The 17,154-nt window shown below is 38.0% G+C and overlaps 1 protein-coding gene across 2 annotated transcripts in view; it reads right to left on the bottom strand.

Annotated features, from left to right (window-relative positions):
• The window catches only part of ARHGAP10 (Rho GTPase activating protein 10), a 346,248-nt gene that overhangs the window by 204,882 nt on the left and 124,212 nt on the right, over positions 1–17,154 (bottom strand). For both annotated transcript variants that reach the window (XM_031944152.1, XM_031944151.1), the window contains exon 4: positions 12,309–12,380. In XM_031944152.1, the coding sequence (XP_031800012.1) occupies positions 12,309–12,380 (72 nt within the window). The remainder of the gene's footprint in view (positions 1–12,308; positions 12,381–17,154) is intronic.

The raw sequence follows: 17,154 nt of genomic DNA, 5'->3' as shown, positions 1-17,154 counted from the left end.
GATCAGTTGTAAAAGACTTAACTACACTTATCAAGATAACGATGCAAGCCAATTCCAAAAGACCCCATGATGAAAAATGCTATCCATCTCCAGAGTGAAAACTAATGAACTCTGAATGCCAACAGAAGTGAACTTTTTAAATTTTATTTTCCTTTTTTTTGGCCTGGGTTTTCTTTTACATTATGACTAATATAGAAATGTTTTGCTTAATATGTAAATAACTTTATATGTAAATTAGATATAAATAATATCAAATTGCTTGTCTTCTCAAGGAGGTGGGAGAAAAGGGAGGGGGAGACAAAATTTGGAATTCAAGATTTTTTTAATATTTTTGAAAATTATTTACAAGTAATTGAGAAAAGTTTAATGAAATAAATAAAATATATTTTAAAAATAAAGAAATAAAGAAGAGTATCTTATAAATCAGTAGACAACAACTACCAAAATTCTGATTGAGTAGTAGAGATACAGAGTTACCCTCAAATGAGGAGAGGTTACCATATACAATGTTCTCTTAGTTCTGCTCATTTTACTTTCTATTATTTTGTGCAAGTTTTTTCATGTTTTTGTAAAGTCAACCTGTTTACCATTTTTTATAGTACATTAGCATTTCATCATAACTTATATCACAACTTGCTCAGACATTCCCCAGTTGATGGGCATCTCAATTTACAATTCCTTATCATTTAAGAAATCTGTTAGTTCAATTTCAAGAAACTCAACACGGACAATTTTTTTTTTTTTTTGGGGGGGGGGGCATGGGAAATATACACCAACAGCTTATTGTGGTAGAGGAATAGCCTGATGTAATAATGGAGAGCAGAGTATTACAACTTTTCCACCTCAAATAGTGAGTTGGGGAACATATGAAAGTGCAACTAGGGCTGGAGAATTTGGCAAGAGAAGCTGTTATCAGGAGGCAGCCAGTTCTCCCTAAGAGCCAAAATATAAAAGGAACAAAAAAAAGGAAAAGATTTGAGCTGAAAGCAACTTTATTACTCATGAAAAAAAGCTTGAGCTTTTTCATCTTTAGAGTATGATGTTGAGATTTAAACCTGCAAGGGGGTCGAAAAATAGGAATAAGGGAATGGGCAGTGGGGGACAGAAAAGGCGATTTGTATGATGACAGCTGGAGCTCCAGAATCGATGACAGCTGGAGCTCCAGAATCTCTGCGATGTAACCCAGTGGCAGTTAGTTAATCATTTCCTGATGACTTCAAGAGGTCATTAACACCACTAAGAACTTGTCTCATTTCTCTCCTAGCCCTGAAGGCAGGCCAGGCCCTGAAAAAAGGGAAGAGGAAGGGAGGGTCCCATGCAAATGGAAAGAGGCTAGTGCAAAAGATAGAGGTGATGGAACGATGTCTCTCTGATATGCCATTTAACAAGATACAACATGAGCTGTTTTCTGGGTCTAAGACTTGGGTCCTCCTTCCTCCTTAAGAAATAACTGTCATGAGTTTAGCTTGAACCTGAAAATGACATCCCCTAGACTAACAATACTTAAGGAAGCAAATAGATAAAATTCTAACCTAGTACCCCTGCCCTTTTTGAGCGGCACAAAATGGCCCGCCAATGATCATTCAACCTCCTGCTTCCTCTCCCTGCAGTATTTAAAGTCACCCCTGGGGAAGGGTAGGTAGAAGAGGTGAATGTGACAGATGGATCTACTCTTCCCTCCTTGTGAGCCACATGGGACACCCCCTTGTTATAGTTGAATTGGTGTTCCCAGAGCTCAGCACATGGCCAGATATACAGTAAGCACCTTTTAAATATGCTTTTAAAAGCACTTAAAAAAAAAAAAGTACAAAATTTAAATTTTATTCCAACAACAACTCTAGGAGGTGCATGTTGATAACAAAACACACACCTCCCAAAGTTGTTGTTGGAATAAAATGACATCATCTATGCATTATATTTTGCAGATTTTTAAGTACTATATGAATACTAGTGATTGCTACCATCATAGTTATTAATCTTACTACCTTTTTGAATGTCATTGCTTTTGAGGAACACATTAAAACCTGGCATAGAGGCAAGCCTTCATTCATGGTTGCTCACCTGAATAAAATAAAATTGTCTAATCAAGTATGATTCTAAAGGGCTAATGATGAAACATGTTGCCCATCTTCTGACAGAAAGGTAATGGATTCAGGGTGCAGAAGTAATATTTATCGAACGTGGCTAATGTAGGAATTAGTTTTGCTTGGCTAAACATATCTGTTATAAGGGCCTTGAGTTCCCTTTTTTTTTTTCCCTATTAGGGAAAACCAGATTTGTGTTAACTGAAAAACATTAAATAAAATGTAAAAGTAAGTAAAACTGACAAAAACTAGCATGAATTTCTAAGCAAATTCATAACCCCTCTAGCCTAATAATTAAATGGAAATCATTTTAAAATGAGCTTTCTCTCATTTAGCCAATTTCTGGTGAAATACAAAATCAGAGGATCCAGGGATGATGATATCAGCAAACACAACACTCAACCTATTCAATACAAGTATTATGTATGCATGAAAATGAGATTAATATGGGTAAGTTTGGGAAAGTAACCAATGACATCAAGTCTTTAGAAACAAAGAATTTAGCCAAGGGACAACATCCCGCCTACTAAGTGAAACAGAATTGCTTGCTTTCACACATGGAATGCTATAGGACAAATACCACTCTGTTTTGGCAAAGGGTCCTGAAGTCTGAGATATAATTACTCCTTCTTTCCATCTGAACTTCATGCAATGATGAAATACAGTTTGCTGAGCAGCAGTGAGGGCCCAGCAGAGGCTAAACAGCAAGCACAATGTAAATGTCAAGGATGACAACATCATTCATTAGTAGCAGGGCCAATCAGCATAATTTTATGATTTTTTTTCCCCAGCAACCTCGGTCAACTTGGACAGAAAAAGCAGATACAAGACAGAAAAGCAGAAAAGGAAGCCATAATTAGGGAAAGGCAGTGATCAATGCTGGCTCTAGAAACAAATTACTTCCTACTTGTGTCACTTGGGAAAGTCAATAAATCTCTGTAAAATGAAAAGATGAAACTAGATGATTCTCGAGGTTCCTTTTAATTGGTAAGGAAGAGATTAAGGAAGAAAGATGGTATAGAATTTTAGCAAAGGGGCTAAAATAGCTGATTCTCAAGTCCATGTTGGGCAGGAAAGGAAGGGAAATTTCAAGACAATTGTGAGATGGCAGGCCCTGGGCAGGGATAAAAGGCCAGAGGCCTGAAGAGCAAGCTCTCAGCCTTTTCTAATCCTCCCCTTCTCCAATAGTTGGTATGCTTTTCTCCTCAAATCATCTTGTATATATCTATGTAATAATAGCATCCCCTATCCAGTAGAATATAAATTCACTGAGGGCAGAAACTTTTTAGCTAATTTAGCTTTTAAATCTGCAATACCAAGTATAGGGTATTACACACAGTATGAATGTCTACTGAATTAAACTTACTATGATAAATAGAAATATAAGGATTGTGGTCAGAGAGGAAAATTTTAAAAGGAAATATTAAATGATCGAACTATTCCAAGAGAAAACAACATGGCTCCATGAGTAAAAGTGCTGGATCTGGAGTCTGCAGAACTAGATTCAAATCCTAGTTCTGCCATGCATTCCCTGTGTAATCCTAGACAAGTCACTTAAAAAACTCTCCAGGATTTGGGTCCCTCATTTGTAAAATGAGAGGATTGGATAAGATAACTCTCAGTTCTAAATCTACAGCCCTATTATAATGAGTTCCAAGGTATGCCCACAGTAGAGTACTGGGAGGAGATGATGATGATAACTAAAATTTACATAGTATTTATTTATTATTATGTGCCAAACACTCTGTGCTAAGCACTTTGTAATTACAATTTCATTTGATGCTCAAAGCAGCCCTAGGATCTCAGTCAGTGCTATCATTATCCCCATTTTATGGAGGCAAAAAAGGTCACACAACTAGTAAGTGTCTGAGGCCAGATTTGAACTCAGTTTTCCCCAGCTCCAAGCTTGACACCATATTCACTGCACTGGGTAAAGAAATATAAGTTCAGGGTCAGAGATGGAGAATCAAGGTGGATGATAAATCCCCCAGGAAGATGAAGGAAGAAGATGTGTGGATTTCCTGGAGGTAAGGAGACAGTCTGCAAAATGAAGAAGGAACAAAGGCCCTAATGCTGTGGATATAGGGCACAGGGGAGGAAGGGGGGAGAGGGAGGTTAGCCTTCTGTACTAGAGCAAATTACAAAGGAAGAGACGTCATCAGAGAAAACACAAAAAGTGGACTTCATGTTTATGAAGAAAGGAGAATATAAGGGAGTTTGCCATGCCAGAATAAGCATTCCATAAAGCACTGATTAAAAAGCAAAATAAAACAAAACTGACATTTGTATATGGTCTTAAAAATGTACAATATTCTTATAAGGGAGACAGTACAAGATTTATTTTATTCCCATGTAAGCCATGAGAAGAAAGGCAGGTTTAATGGCCAAAGCAGCTACCTGAGGTAACACAGTTAGGTTAAGGCAGGTTTAATGGCCAAAGCGGCTACCTGAGGTAACACAGTTAGGTTAATGAAGAGTTGGGTTTTGAACTGACTTCTCCAAAGGGCCAGGACTGAGGCCTGAACCATGGGCAGGATGCTGTCTATAGTGGCCAAGAGCAGACTCCTGGAGGAGGAAAGGATGGGGTTGAATATTGTACCACGTAGAGTAATTACAAATACCTAAAATGAGGCACCAAAGAGACCAGTGGGACTCAACAGTTACAGAAGAGGATCAGTGGACTTTAAGGATCTAACTGAAGAATGGAATGACAAGACAACACTCAGCAAGCTGCCTAGCTTTGGCCCATATATCCTGCTGGTAATGTGAGGGGAGGAGATGCACAAGCTAAGAGCCCATCACCCCGGGCAGTACCATGTCTGAAACCGGCTCTCTTAGCAAACCTAATCACTCCTCAGTTGTCAGTGATCACTTCTATGGAGATAAAGCCCCCCCAAAATCCTATCCAAAGCTTGGTACTAAGCTACAACTGCAAATTTCCATATGTCTTCTGGATATCTTTACACAAGATGTTTTACAGCAACTCCAAACCTAAGAACACTGGCAGAGTAGTTTTTATCTTGCACAGATGTAGTGTGGGGGGAAGGGGGGTACACATACATACATATACATATTTATACACATATATTTAAATATACACACATATATATTTACATACATATGCATACCATCCATATACACATATCCACATACATATATATTTAAATATATGCATACACATTTATCTATAAACACATGTATACACATATACACTTGTAAACATGTGTGTTTGCACATGCATCTTTATAGTCCCATGTGCTTAAACATACATGTATATGCATGTGTACGTGTTTGTGTTGTGTGCATGTTTGTTTAAACATAAATACATGCATGCTCATATATTTACATAGGTATATACATAAATATCTATCTACAATATATATCTACATACATATATTTAGACACACATATATAGCTACATACACACATATTTAAATATACATATATACATACACATATATTTACATAGATATATACATACCTCTATGCATACATATATTTACATGCATATATCTAAATACACCTATACATACACACATAGTTATATATCTATAGATATGTACATACACAAATATACTTAAACATGCATGTATACACATGTTTATATACCTGCACATATATAATCATATACATATGCATGACATGTATACTTAAACATGCACATATCACATATATATCTAAACACACACACACACACATATATACGCATACGGTTATTTATATGCATACACAACTGGCTCTGTACCATTCGTGGAGTGCTTTCTTTCCTCACCTCCTAACCTCTTCCAACACTCAGCTCAAATCCCACCTTCATTAACAAAACCACCCAGCAATTCAAAGTCAGCAAAAGCCAAGCTTATATAGGTGACTGTCCCTCCCAGAAGGCTGTACTGACTTCTCTTAGATCCTCATTTTCTAAGACAGAGCTTAAGTAAGAAGGAATAAAGCTTGGGGACTGACAGCTATTGTGATGTCACTCCTCTTCTCAAAACTTTGGGATGCTTCCCTAAAATTGATGGGATGAAATTCAAGCCTGTTAGCTTATCATTCAGAGCCCTCCACAACCTCCCCCTCTCACCCTCCTCCACCCGTTCTATACCACAAGGGCCTGTTCTCAGCCCACCATACAGAGGCCAAGCTCCATCCCCATGGTGCTTTTGGTGGAGTTTTCCTTATGTCAATAGCCTGTCCTTATGAAACTCCTATCCACTCTTTAAGGCTCAAACGCTATTGCTGCTGGTGGTGGTGGTGGTGGTGGTGGTGCTGCTGCTGCTGCTGCTAGTGCTGCTACTACTACTGATGCTGTAGCTAGTGCTGCTGCTGCTGCTGCTAGTGCTACTGGTGCTGCAACTGATGTTGCTAAGTGCTAATCCTGTGGCTGCTACTTCAAGGAAATCCCTGATCCCCGCCCCCTTCCTCACAAACCTTCCAAAGCATCCTATTTACACATATCAGAGAGAGGGCTAGACTTGGAATGAGGGTGCTGACTCCAATCTATGGAGTCAACAATTAGTAACTATGGAAGCCTGCTAGTCATTACCCCAATCTGCTTACTCCTCCATATAATGGGCAAAAGTGGACATCCAGTATCTATCTCACAGAATTATTCTGAGAAAGAGTAAAGAGAAAAAGAGTAGCATCACCTCTAATGTCAGCAGAAGTGAACTCAAGCCCTGCCTAGAAGGACCTGGGGAAGCCACTTTTTCTTGAATATCAGTTTCCAGATTTGCAAAGTCAGGGGGCTGCCTGGAAGTCCTCCCCAGCTCTAGGCTGAGCTAGGATCCCATGATCTTAAAGCACTATCCAAACATAAGTTATGTACACTTTTCTTGAATACTTATATTATTCTTATTTTTTTGTTCTTTAGGGAAGTTAAGTAATAGCAAGACACGTTTGTTATTCTTTACCATATTTCTTTGGGCAGACTCATACATTCTCCTAATAAGATTGTAAACTCCATGAGACACTATTGTCGTCTCTAAATTTTTATTCCTTCCAGGGCCTGGAATGATGTTCTCCACACAACAGACAGTTAATAAATGTTTGTTGAAATGAGTTGAAAGGATGGAAGGAAAGGAAAAAGAAGGAAAGACTTCTGCTTTTGTTGTTGTGTGTAATTTTTTTTTTTTAATCTTAACAATATCTCACTAAGAAACCACCTAGAAGTTCAAAGTCAGTAGAAACCAAGTTTATATACATGACTATGACTCCAGGAGCTTAAGAAATCATGATTAACCAGAACTAAAACAGAGAGTAGAAAATAACCTCAGGAGAGAGAGAGAAAGAGAGAGAGAGAGAGAGAGAGAGAGAGAGAGAGAGAGAGAGAGAGAGAGAATGATATTACCAATGGGACAAAGGATTCGATGACTAGAAATGTTGATATTCATGTGTGGAAAAACTCCAGTAAGATCATTTGTTTCCCTACCCCCATCCCTCTTCCTTTGACAAAATCATGTAATTCTCATGTGAAAAATGAATGTTGGTCAGATATTTGGGGATGGAATGGGAATAGCACTGAACCATAACCCAAGAAACATAAGTTTGAGTACTGGCTCTGACCTGATCCACCTATGTGATTTCGGCCAAGTTCCTCGTCCTCTTCTAGAACTCAATTTCCTCATCTGTCAAATAAAAGTTTTGGACTACATGACCCTCTAAGGTACCTAAGTACCTTGAGCCCTGAGTCAGGCTTAGGATTCAATACAGGCCAATTAGGCAGAAACAAAACAACATTTTTCCCCTAAACAAATAAAAGATAGTTGGCTTCAAAAAGCAATTCAATATCCAGCTTCTCAGGCTATCTCTGTTCCCGGGAACAATCTTATTTATTCTAAGAAAGAATTACAATTTCACAGAGGCTCTAGTATGAGAATTACTGCAGGGTATTCTAGCAATAAAGTGCCCCAATTCTCATCCTATCATCAACTCTTCCAGTAAAGTTGTCTTCTTACTGGAGAAAAAAATCAATGAGGAGACTCACTACTGACCCAGAGGCCAGAATGGACAAAAAGGCTCTGTGAACTAGCTGTAACCTGTGCAAGGAGGCAGACCAGAGGGAAAGCTGAGGAAGCAAAGTAAGAGAGTAAACAGGGAACCTGATTCAGCATCCGAATTGGACTGTTTATTTTGCAAAGAGCTTCTTAACAGTACTTGGCAAGTATTAACTTTCCCAATGAAGGGAGACCAGGCATATTTGGCAAAAAGAGTAAAAGACAGACAACAAAAAATATGAGAGAGGTATTATGATACGGTGGAGAAAAGCAATAAACTTGGAATCAAGTGTATGACTTCAAACTCTATTTGTTCCATTTATCATTGAGCAAGTTCCTTTTCCTCTCCTGAGTTCCATTTCAGTAAAAAGAAAGGTTGGACTAAATACCCTCCCCACCATTCTTTCTAGGTTTAAATCTAATCTATGATCCTATAAATGCATATACACAGAAAAAAATTCATTAAATTCAGCTGAATGACAGACAATGAGAGATTCATTTTAAAAAATCAGTCAGTTTTGAAATAGAATCTTTCATTCAAGTTCTAATTTTAAAAGAAAAAAACTAATTTATAGACTGAAAAAAAAAACCTATCGTGAAGAAATCTGCATATAAAATCTACTTGTATAAAACATACATATAAAATGTGAGAAAATGAACATGACAGATTGTTATAGCATTTTAAAAAAATCAATGTTATTTATCCCCTGAAATAGTCAAATACCTAAAGGATCTAAGAGATATATGTATATAATTTTAAATATGCATGTGCATTTAAAATATACATGTGTGTATATTTTTTAGGGGGGACATCAGTGTCACCCACAGAGCTTATGGTGTATGACTTCAGAAGGTAAGTAAGGACTTCAGGACCTAAGGGGATGAAAGTCTAAGGCCACACAGCTGGTAGGTGTCAGACAAAAATTAAAACAATATTTTCTCAGCTCCAACTCCAGTACTCTACTTGAACATAATGTAGTACAAGAATACTTAATCAAAACACCCAAATCCAGGTCGAACTTTTCGGTGTAAAGTAAATGCTTTTTTAAGCAAAAATAATGGAGATCCTCAGATCGTTTTCTTTACCTATTTAAATTATGTTGTTTAAAAGGAAAAATATTCTATCCCTCAGAGCTATCCAAAAGTAGAAATGAGAAAAAGTGGCAGAATTCTGCCTATCATGAAGTCTTAAAGCAAAGAGTGATTGATCACTTGACAGGTAAATTTGAAAAAAGACTCTTATTCAGATAAAAAAAAAAAAGACTAAATCGTTCCTGAGATCTCTTCCAACCTTGAGGTTTGGTAATGCTATGAAATTAAAAATGATGGTAGAAGATGCCAGAGTTGAAAAGAATCTGAAAGGACAGTTCAAACTGTATAAACCCTTAAAAAGACATAAACATACAAAAAGAACACAGCAAAAATGTTGTAACCACAGGGCTCTAAGCAAACAAACAAACAAAAAACATTTATATAAGGATCCCATGCAAGTAACTATTGACTAAATATTTGGAATTATATGGGGCTTCCTACTTAAGGGGAAAAAGCATTGAATGGGGAGTCTGTGTTGTTCTGCATTCAAATTTGAGCTCTGCTGTTTATAACTTTACATTTTTGAGTAAAATACTTCATACCTTTCTGGACCTCAGTTTTTTCATCAGTAACAAAAGAAGTAAACCAGGTAATTTCTTATGAACTCTAGGGGCCTTTTTATTTGTGTCATTTGGGGATTAAATTGGGCTAATTTTATTGAACTGAATCCATTAATTGAATTAAAAGTAATCAGAATTCTGATAAATGCAATGGTAAATCCTGATCCCAGAAGACAAAAGGTGAAACATACCTCTTTAAATCTCAATGGAGAAATAGTGGAGTGTAAAATGATATATATTTTGTGAGATATTATCAATGAACTGGGATGTTTTTACTTAACCATACTAATTTGTTGCCAGGGAAGGCTTTTTATGAGGAGTTAGGTATTAAAAAGTAGCAGCAATCTTTTTTAAAAGATCAGTAAAACAGTTTTAACAGATTTAATTGTAAGATATGAAAGCTTTCTGATGACTATACAATAAGATAGACAGCCTCCTGTTTATATTCACATTAAGTGCAAAATATTTTGATCTAGAAAAATTCTTTCCTCATTTTCTGTTCTCCTGAGAAACAGATGATGGTACAATGGATAGAGCCATGGGATTAGGATTCTCTGAGTTCAAATAAAGCATCAGATTCATTAGTTCTGAATCCAACCATTTTGGAGAGTAGTTTGGAACTATGCTCAAGAGGTTATCAAACTGTGCATACCCTTTGATCCAGCAGTGTTACTACTGGGATTATATCCCAAAGAGATTATAAAGAAGGGAAAGGGACCTGTATGTGCACGAATGTTTGTGGCAGCCCTTTTTGTAGTGGCTAGAAACTGGAAACTGAATGGATGTCCATCAGTTGGAGAATGGCTGAATAAATTGTGGTATATGAAAATTATGGAATATTACTGTTCTGTAAGAAATGACCAACAGGATGATTTCAGAAAGGCCTGGAGAGACTTACACGAACTGATGCTGAGTGAAATGAGCAGGACCAGGAGATCATTATATACTTCAACAACAATACTAGATGATGACTAGTCCTGATGGATCAGGCCATCCTCAGCAACAAGATCAACCAAATCATTTCTAATGGAGCAGTAATGAACTGAACTAACTATACCCAGAAAAAGAACTCTGGGAGAATGACTAAAAACCATTACATTGAATTCCCAGTCCCTATATTTATGCACACCTGCATCTTTGATTTCCTTCACAAGCTAATTGTACAATAATTCAGAGTCTGATTCTTTTTGTACAGCAAAATAATGTTGTGGTCATGTATACTTATTGTGTATCTAAGTTCTATTTTAATATATTTAACATCTACTGGTCATCCTGCCATCTAGGGGAGGGGGTGGGGGGGGGTAAGAGGTGAAAAATTGGAACAAGAGGTTTGGCAATTGTTAATGCTGTAAAGTTACCCATGTATATATCCTGTAAATTAAAGGCTATTAAAAAAAATAAATAAATAAATAAGTAAAAAAAAAAAAAAATTCATTAGTTCTGTATACACTGAGCAAATCTCTTTATATCTATTTGCCTCAGTTTCCTCCACTGTAAAATTGGGGTTATAATAGTACCCAACTCACAAGTGTGAGGATCAAATGAAATAATAATGTAAAAAGCACTTAGCATAGTAATTGGCAGACTATATAAATTATTCTTCTCTTCCCTCTGAGCAGTTCAACCTGAAATAATACAACAAATACACAGCAGAAAAGTTCACTCAACCACAATTTCAGTCATTTTAGTTCATTTAGTTCAGTCATTTTAGTTATTCCTTATGCTTCAGGTCCCTATTTGGGGGTTTTTCTGGCAAAGATATTAGAGTTGCCATTTCCTTCTCCAGCTCATTTTACAGATGGGGAAATCAAGGCAAACAGGGTTAAGTGACTTGCTTAGGATCACACAGCTAATTAAGTACATGAGGTCAGATTTGAAGTCAGGAAGGTGAGTTTTTTTGACTCCATGTCTGGCACCCTATCCACTGTACCAAGTTGTTGCCCCTCATCTACAATAAACATAATTTAATTCTCCTACATATGATATAGAAAAGGTGACCCAGATGTTACACCACTGGGATATAACACAAAACCAGAATCCCAATCATTTGCCATTGTTAAATATATCCCAGGGAACTCTCTGGCAGTTGCTTAAATACTGGCCAGATCCCAAAATGGATTAGTAAATACATACGACTTACCGAAAACAGTACTTAGCTTCCAGACTATTAAGTTTTTTTTTTTTTTTAATTATTAGAATCTGAATGAAAGAAAAAGATACTCTATTATTTTAAGGTTAACTTAACCCCATGTATGTAAAGCGCTTTGCAAACCACAAAATATTATCCAGCTGTCAGTCATCATTGTCATCTCCACCTTCTTTAGCCTTGACAGCTTTTTTCTATAGATTTAATACCAGTAGGCTAAACACACAAACTAGATTTAGGAATGGAAACAGTGATTTTAACCATCCTTCCTAAGAATCCATATTTGTATTTATGACTTTATATTGCCCCAAAGAAAGAAAATTCCCACAACTTATAAAGCAAGAGCTGTCCAAGTTTCCAAATCGAGGTAAATCAGCATTATAAAGTAGCAGCAAGACACTTTCTGTTTACAAGTACATTCCAACATGGGACAAACCTTTACAGCTCCAAGCTTCTCTTTCCTGAATTTTTCCAAGGGCTTAATCAGGGTCTCTGTTACACTTAATGCCTAGAGAACAAGAATGATAACAAAAGGGCAGAGTGTTAGATTCCCAGGGAGGAAAAAGTGAGTCTTACATTTCCATCCACCCCACCCAGAACTCAAGTAAATAACATCATTAAGAGCTTCATCTCATCCTGCCAACAACCAGATCCCTTCTCAACTTCAAAAAACAAGGGTGGTGAAGGAAGATAAGAATGGGGGCAAATTTTGCTAAAATATGCAATATTACTCTTTCCACTCTTCAAGGAAGGACTCAGAAAGTGATCTTTCTCTCACCACAAAGAGGTCTATCACATAGATCAACAGAACACTTCTGTTGGATTCTCTCTTTTCCCCCTCCTTTGGAAATTTAAATTTGCCACATTCCTTTTCTGGTAATCAGATTAAATTATGTATAGGCTTGTAATTGTGGCTCAAGTTGGAACCCAGGAGATTCATTAGTTAATACAACTGCCCATTCTATCCAACAATATTTCATAATATATCAAGAAAGAATCTGGCGTAATACATTGAGGGCTGACTCAGTAGTCAGAAGACCTGAATTCAAATCCTGTCTCTGATTACCTGGATAACCTTAGGCAAGAAAACCAAGTAGCTCAGTATCCTCATCTTTGAAAGTATAGAAAATAAATAATAGCATTTATTGTTGACTTTAATAAATACTGAAATTACAGGATTGTGGTGAGGGTCCTATGAGATAATGTATGTAAAGTACTCTGCCAGCTTTCAAGTACTAGATAAATTTCTATTATTAGCACCAGACCTCTGGTTTCTTTGGTGTAAGTAAAATCCCCAAACAGGAAATACCTTCTAATAATGCAAGTCATCACCCTCTCTGCAACTTAACAGTCTTACAGCGTTTCCTACAACAATAAAATCACGTACTTATTCTCTATCCCTATCACCAAAACCTGGTTATTTGTATAGTTAACAGAAAATATTAGTATACCCAAAATAGTACATGGTTGGTAGGGAGAAGCGGGTCACATCCTACTTCATCCTCAGCTTACAACATCAAAAAAAAAAAGTTATATAGGAAAAAGGCCGGCCACCAAACAGCATATCCCAGCAACTTCAATTTCTGGAACTTGTCCAAAATGAAATGGCTCACCCAGAGAATATAATTTGGTTTGCACATAAAATTTGTCAGAAAGTCATTCTTGTGTGTAAGATGATTTATACCTATCCTTGTTTTCTGTGGCTTTCCCTAGATTGGCCAGTCTTAATTGAGTAGAGTTTTGGTTTTTTGTTTTATTTAAGAAAATTAGAAAGATAAGACTTTTGTGAAGGTCAGAGCACTCTGGAAAGAAATGAGCCCTCCTGTCAGATGTTCCAAGTAACGCACCCTTCCTTGGACCATGAGTGGCAGGCTACCGAGTTGTTGAGTCAACAACATCAACAAAGCCAACTTAAAATTAAGTGTTATTGGTATCATTCAGGAAATTGAGGTAGGTGTGGTTTAAATTATTAACATTAATATTTATAAATATTATTATTTACATTATACATCATCTTAAAATTTAGAAAGATTCATACATCATTTCATACTAGCCTTACCACAAACCCATGAAGTGGGTATGACCATCAAGTCAAATCAACAAGCGTCTGTGAAGTACCTGCTATGTTCCAGGCACCAGGCTGCCTGAGAGTCAGAGAGGAAGCAACAACAAAAACGTCCCGAGCACTGTGCGAGAAACTATGGCCATGATTATCCCCCTTTCACAAATGAGGAAACAGACTGGAGCAAGTCAGGTGACTTGGCTGTGGTCATACTTAATGTCAAAAGTGAGATTCCCGACTCCCAGACCGACACGTTTGTCTGCTAAACCATGGGCTAAGGCCCCCAGTGACTCCCACCAGGCAGGGGCAGCAGTGGCTCAGTGGACAGAGCACAGCAGAGGGAGTCAGGGGAATCACTCTGGAAACCTGCTCATACAGGGGGCGGGACACTGAACATCACATCTAAAAGCCTGAAAGTCGGCTTCCTTCATCTGTACCTGGGTACAGATACATACACGGGTGTCCTGCAGTGCAAGAAAACCAAGTGTGCATGAGGTTTCTGAAACGTTTCAGTATAAAACGCATCCCTCTCTCTTTCTCCCCCTCCTCCTCTCCTCAGTTTGTCCCTCCCTCCCTCTCTCCCTTCCCCTCTCCCTCATCCCTGTCTCTGTCTCTCTCTCTCCTCCCCGGTCCCTGTCTCTCTTTTCCCGTCTCTCTCCTGCCCTCGTCCTTGTCTTTCTCTTTTCCCCTTGTCCCTGTCTCTCCTCCCCTGGTCCCTGTCCCTATCTCTCCTCCCCTGGTCCCTGTTCCTGTCTCTCTCCTCCCCTTGTATCTGCCTCTCTCTTCCCTCCTTCTGTCTCTGTCTCTCTCCCACTTTCCTTCTCCTCCCTTCCCCTCCCATGATTCAGGAGACCTGACTGACACCCTTAGCTGCCATCCTCTCATCAAGAGATAGTAAGGAGGGCCAAGGCTATCACAACATTGCATGTTGCCAGGAGGTTGCACAAGGTGGCTGGTTGTTACACTGTTTCTTTGTTACAAGAACTTTGTTCAGCTAGGGGTGGGGGATGCCATATCAGAAATGACTAATTTTTTTTTAAAATAGCAATAAAACTTTAAAAAGAATTATGTAATGGTTTAAAAAGAGAAGAAACTAGTAGGAAAAGCACATAGGCAAGAGTGGGGATGGGTGTTAAGGACCTTAAGTAGGCTGGTAACAGTAGGGCCAGAAAAGTTGAGATAAATTCAAGAACTCAGAAAGAAATAATGTCCAGATCTCACTCCTGAAGCAATTCACATAAATCACTTATCCTCCCTGGGTCTCAGTGTCCTACTTGGAAAATAAGGCAGTTGGACTGGACCCCAGCTTCTTAAGTTGTGGATCATGATCCCAAATGGCGTCTTGTAATTGAATGTGGGAGTCACAAAATTATCATTTATTATAAGTAAATGTTTGATTTCTATACCTATTTTAGATATTTTATATATCTATATATCCAGGGTAATGAAAAATTTCTTGGGTGAAAAGGGAACACAAGTGAAGAAAGTTTAAGCCCTGAAGCAAGACAACCAAACCTTTACTGTCCAAACCATTCATTTTTTTTTTTTTTTAAAGCCATTTCAATCTTTTCTTTCTCCTCTACTACAGAGCTCCTCAGTTACCTCCTTATGGCATGCCCATGAATCTGAGTTCTTGGAGACGGTCCCTGTACAGCCTAAGCTCTGGCAGGTCCCACCCAGGCTGTCGACCAGTCACTCAGTGTCCACCCAGCTATGTTTGGAAAACCCATCATGTTGGCAGCTGTAGTCTATCTATTCAAAGGAAGATTTGGCTCTTGGGTCAGGGGAGCATTACCCAAACGAATGAAACCACAAGTCCTGGAAGGATTTAAAAATCTGCCTCTTCTTGAGCTGAAATTCCTCAAGGTCAGTGACTAAGTTTCCACCATCTCCTCCCTTCCCAGCACAAAAGTGGCCTGGGAGAGGGGACGGGGAAGTCAGCACGGCTGGCGTTCACTTCTTACCCTCTGACATATGGAAGCTGTATGACCCTGGACAAATGACAGACTCTCTCAGTGTACCAAGAGATTGTCTGAGGATATAGGTTATGGAACAGGGGCCATTTACAGGAGAATTCCTCACCAAGAGCATCCTTAAACAATGAAATCATTGAAAGGAAAAGGAAAGAGAGGAAGAGAAAGCAAAGGAGGGAAGGAGAGGGAAAAAGGAGAGAAAAAAGGAGGAGAGGAGAAAAGAAAAGGGAAGAAGAGGGGAGGGAAAGGAAGAGGAAGAGAAGGGAGAAGAAGGGAAGGGAGAGGAGGAAGGAGGAGAGAAGAAAAGAAGAGGGAAGAAGAGGGGAGGAAAAAATAAGGGGAAGGGAGGGAGAAGAAAGGAGAGGGAGGGAAAAGAACCATCCAATGAGGCTGGTTGTGAAGAGCTTTAAAGGCTGGTTGAAGAAAACTTTAAATGAGGAGGAACATTTTAAATAAAGGAGTTTGTTTTAATCTAAAGGTAATGGGGAGCCATTAAGTCATCTTAACAGGAAAATGGCTACATATAATTTTTATCACTGGTGTTAGCAGTGCAACATTTTGTGTGTGTGTAGTTACCTAGAAATTTTTGGACAACGTTTCTCATTTATCCCCCTCACATATCTCAGGATAGCAAGCAATATTATCCTCAACTTGCCTCTGAACTTTTAAAAATCTTGAAATATTTAGATCCATCTTTTCAGTAAAAGAAAAATATTCACTTGATGAAATGCTTCTGCCAATTGCTTTCATTTTGAAGCTTTCTGGTTCAACCTTGGACTTAGAAGCTTCCCTTTCTCTTCTGCAATCTTTGCAGGTAGCAGCTCAATCAAATTCTCATTCAGAATGCTCATTTAATTTCTTTCAGAATTCCTTACATAAAATCAAATTGGCATTATGTGAATTTATGAAAAGCAACAACTGTCTATACACTTTCTTCCATCTAAGGGAATTAACTACCTCAAAGACTAAAACCCAAAAGAACAAACAAGACTAAAATTATCCAAATTCATTATCTTCTCCTTCACTCCTATCTTGAGAGAAAATAAAAATTAAAAAGATTACTTAGCAGGTCTTTTTATGGTAGCTAAAAATTGGAAATTGAGGGGATGTCCATATCAATTGGAGAATGGCTAAACAAGTTGTAATATATGGATGTAATGGAATACTATTGTGCTATAAAAATGATAAGCAGTCAGATTTCAAAAAGACATGGATTTACATGATACAGAATGAAGTGATCAGAACCA

The sequence above is a fragment of the Sarcophilus harrisii genome, chromosome 6, assembly GCF_902635505.1.
Source record: "Sarcophilus harrisii chromosome 6, mSarHar1.11, whole genome shotgun sequence".
In the NCBI taxonomy this organism is placed as follows: Eukaryota; Metazoa; Chordata; class Mammalia; order Dasyuromorphia; family Dasyuridae; genus Sarcophilus; species Sarcophilus harrisii.
This window is presented reverse-complemented; position numbering and strand designations above follow the sequence as displayed.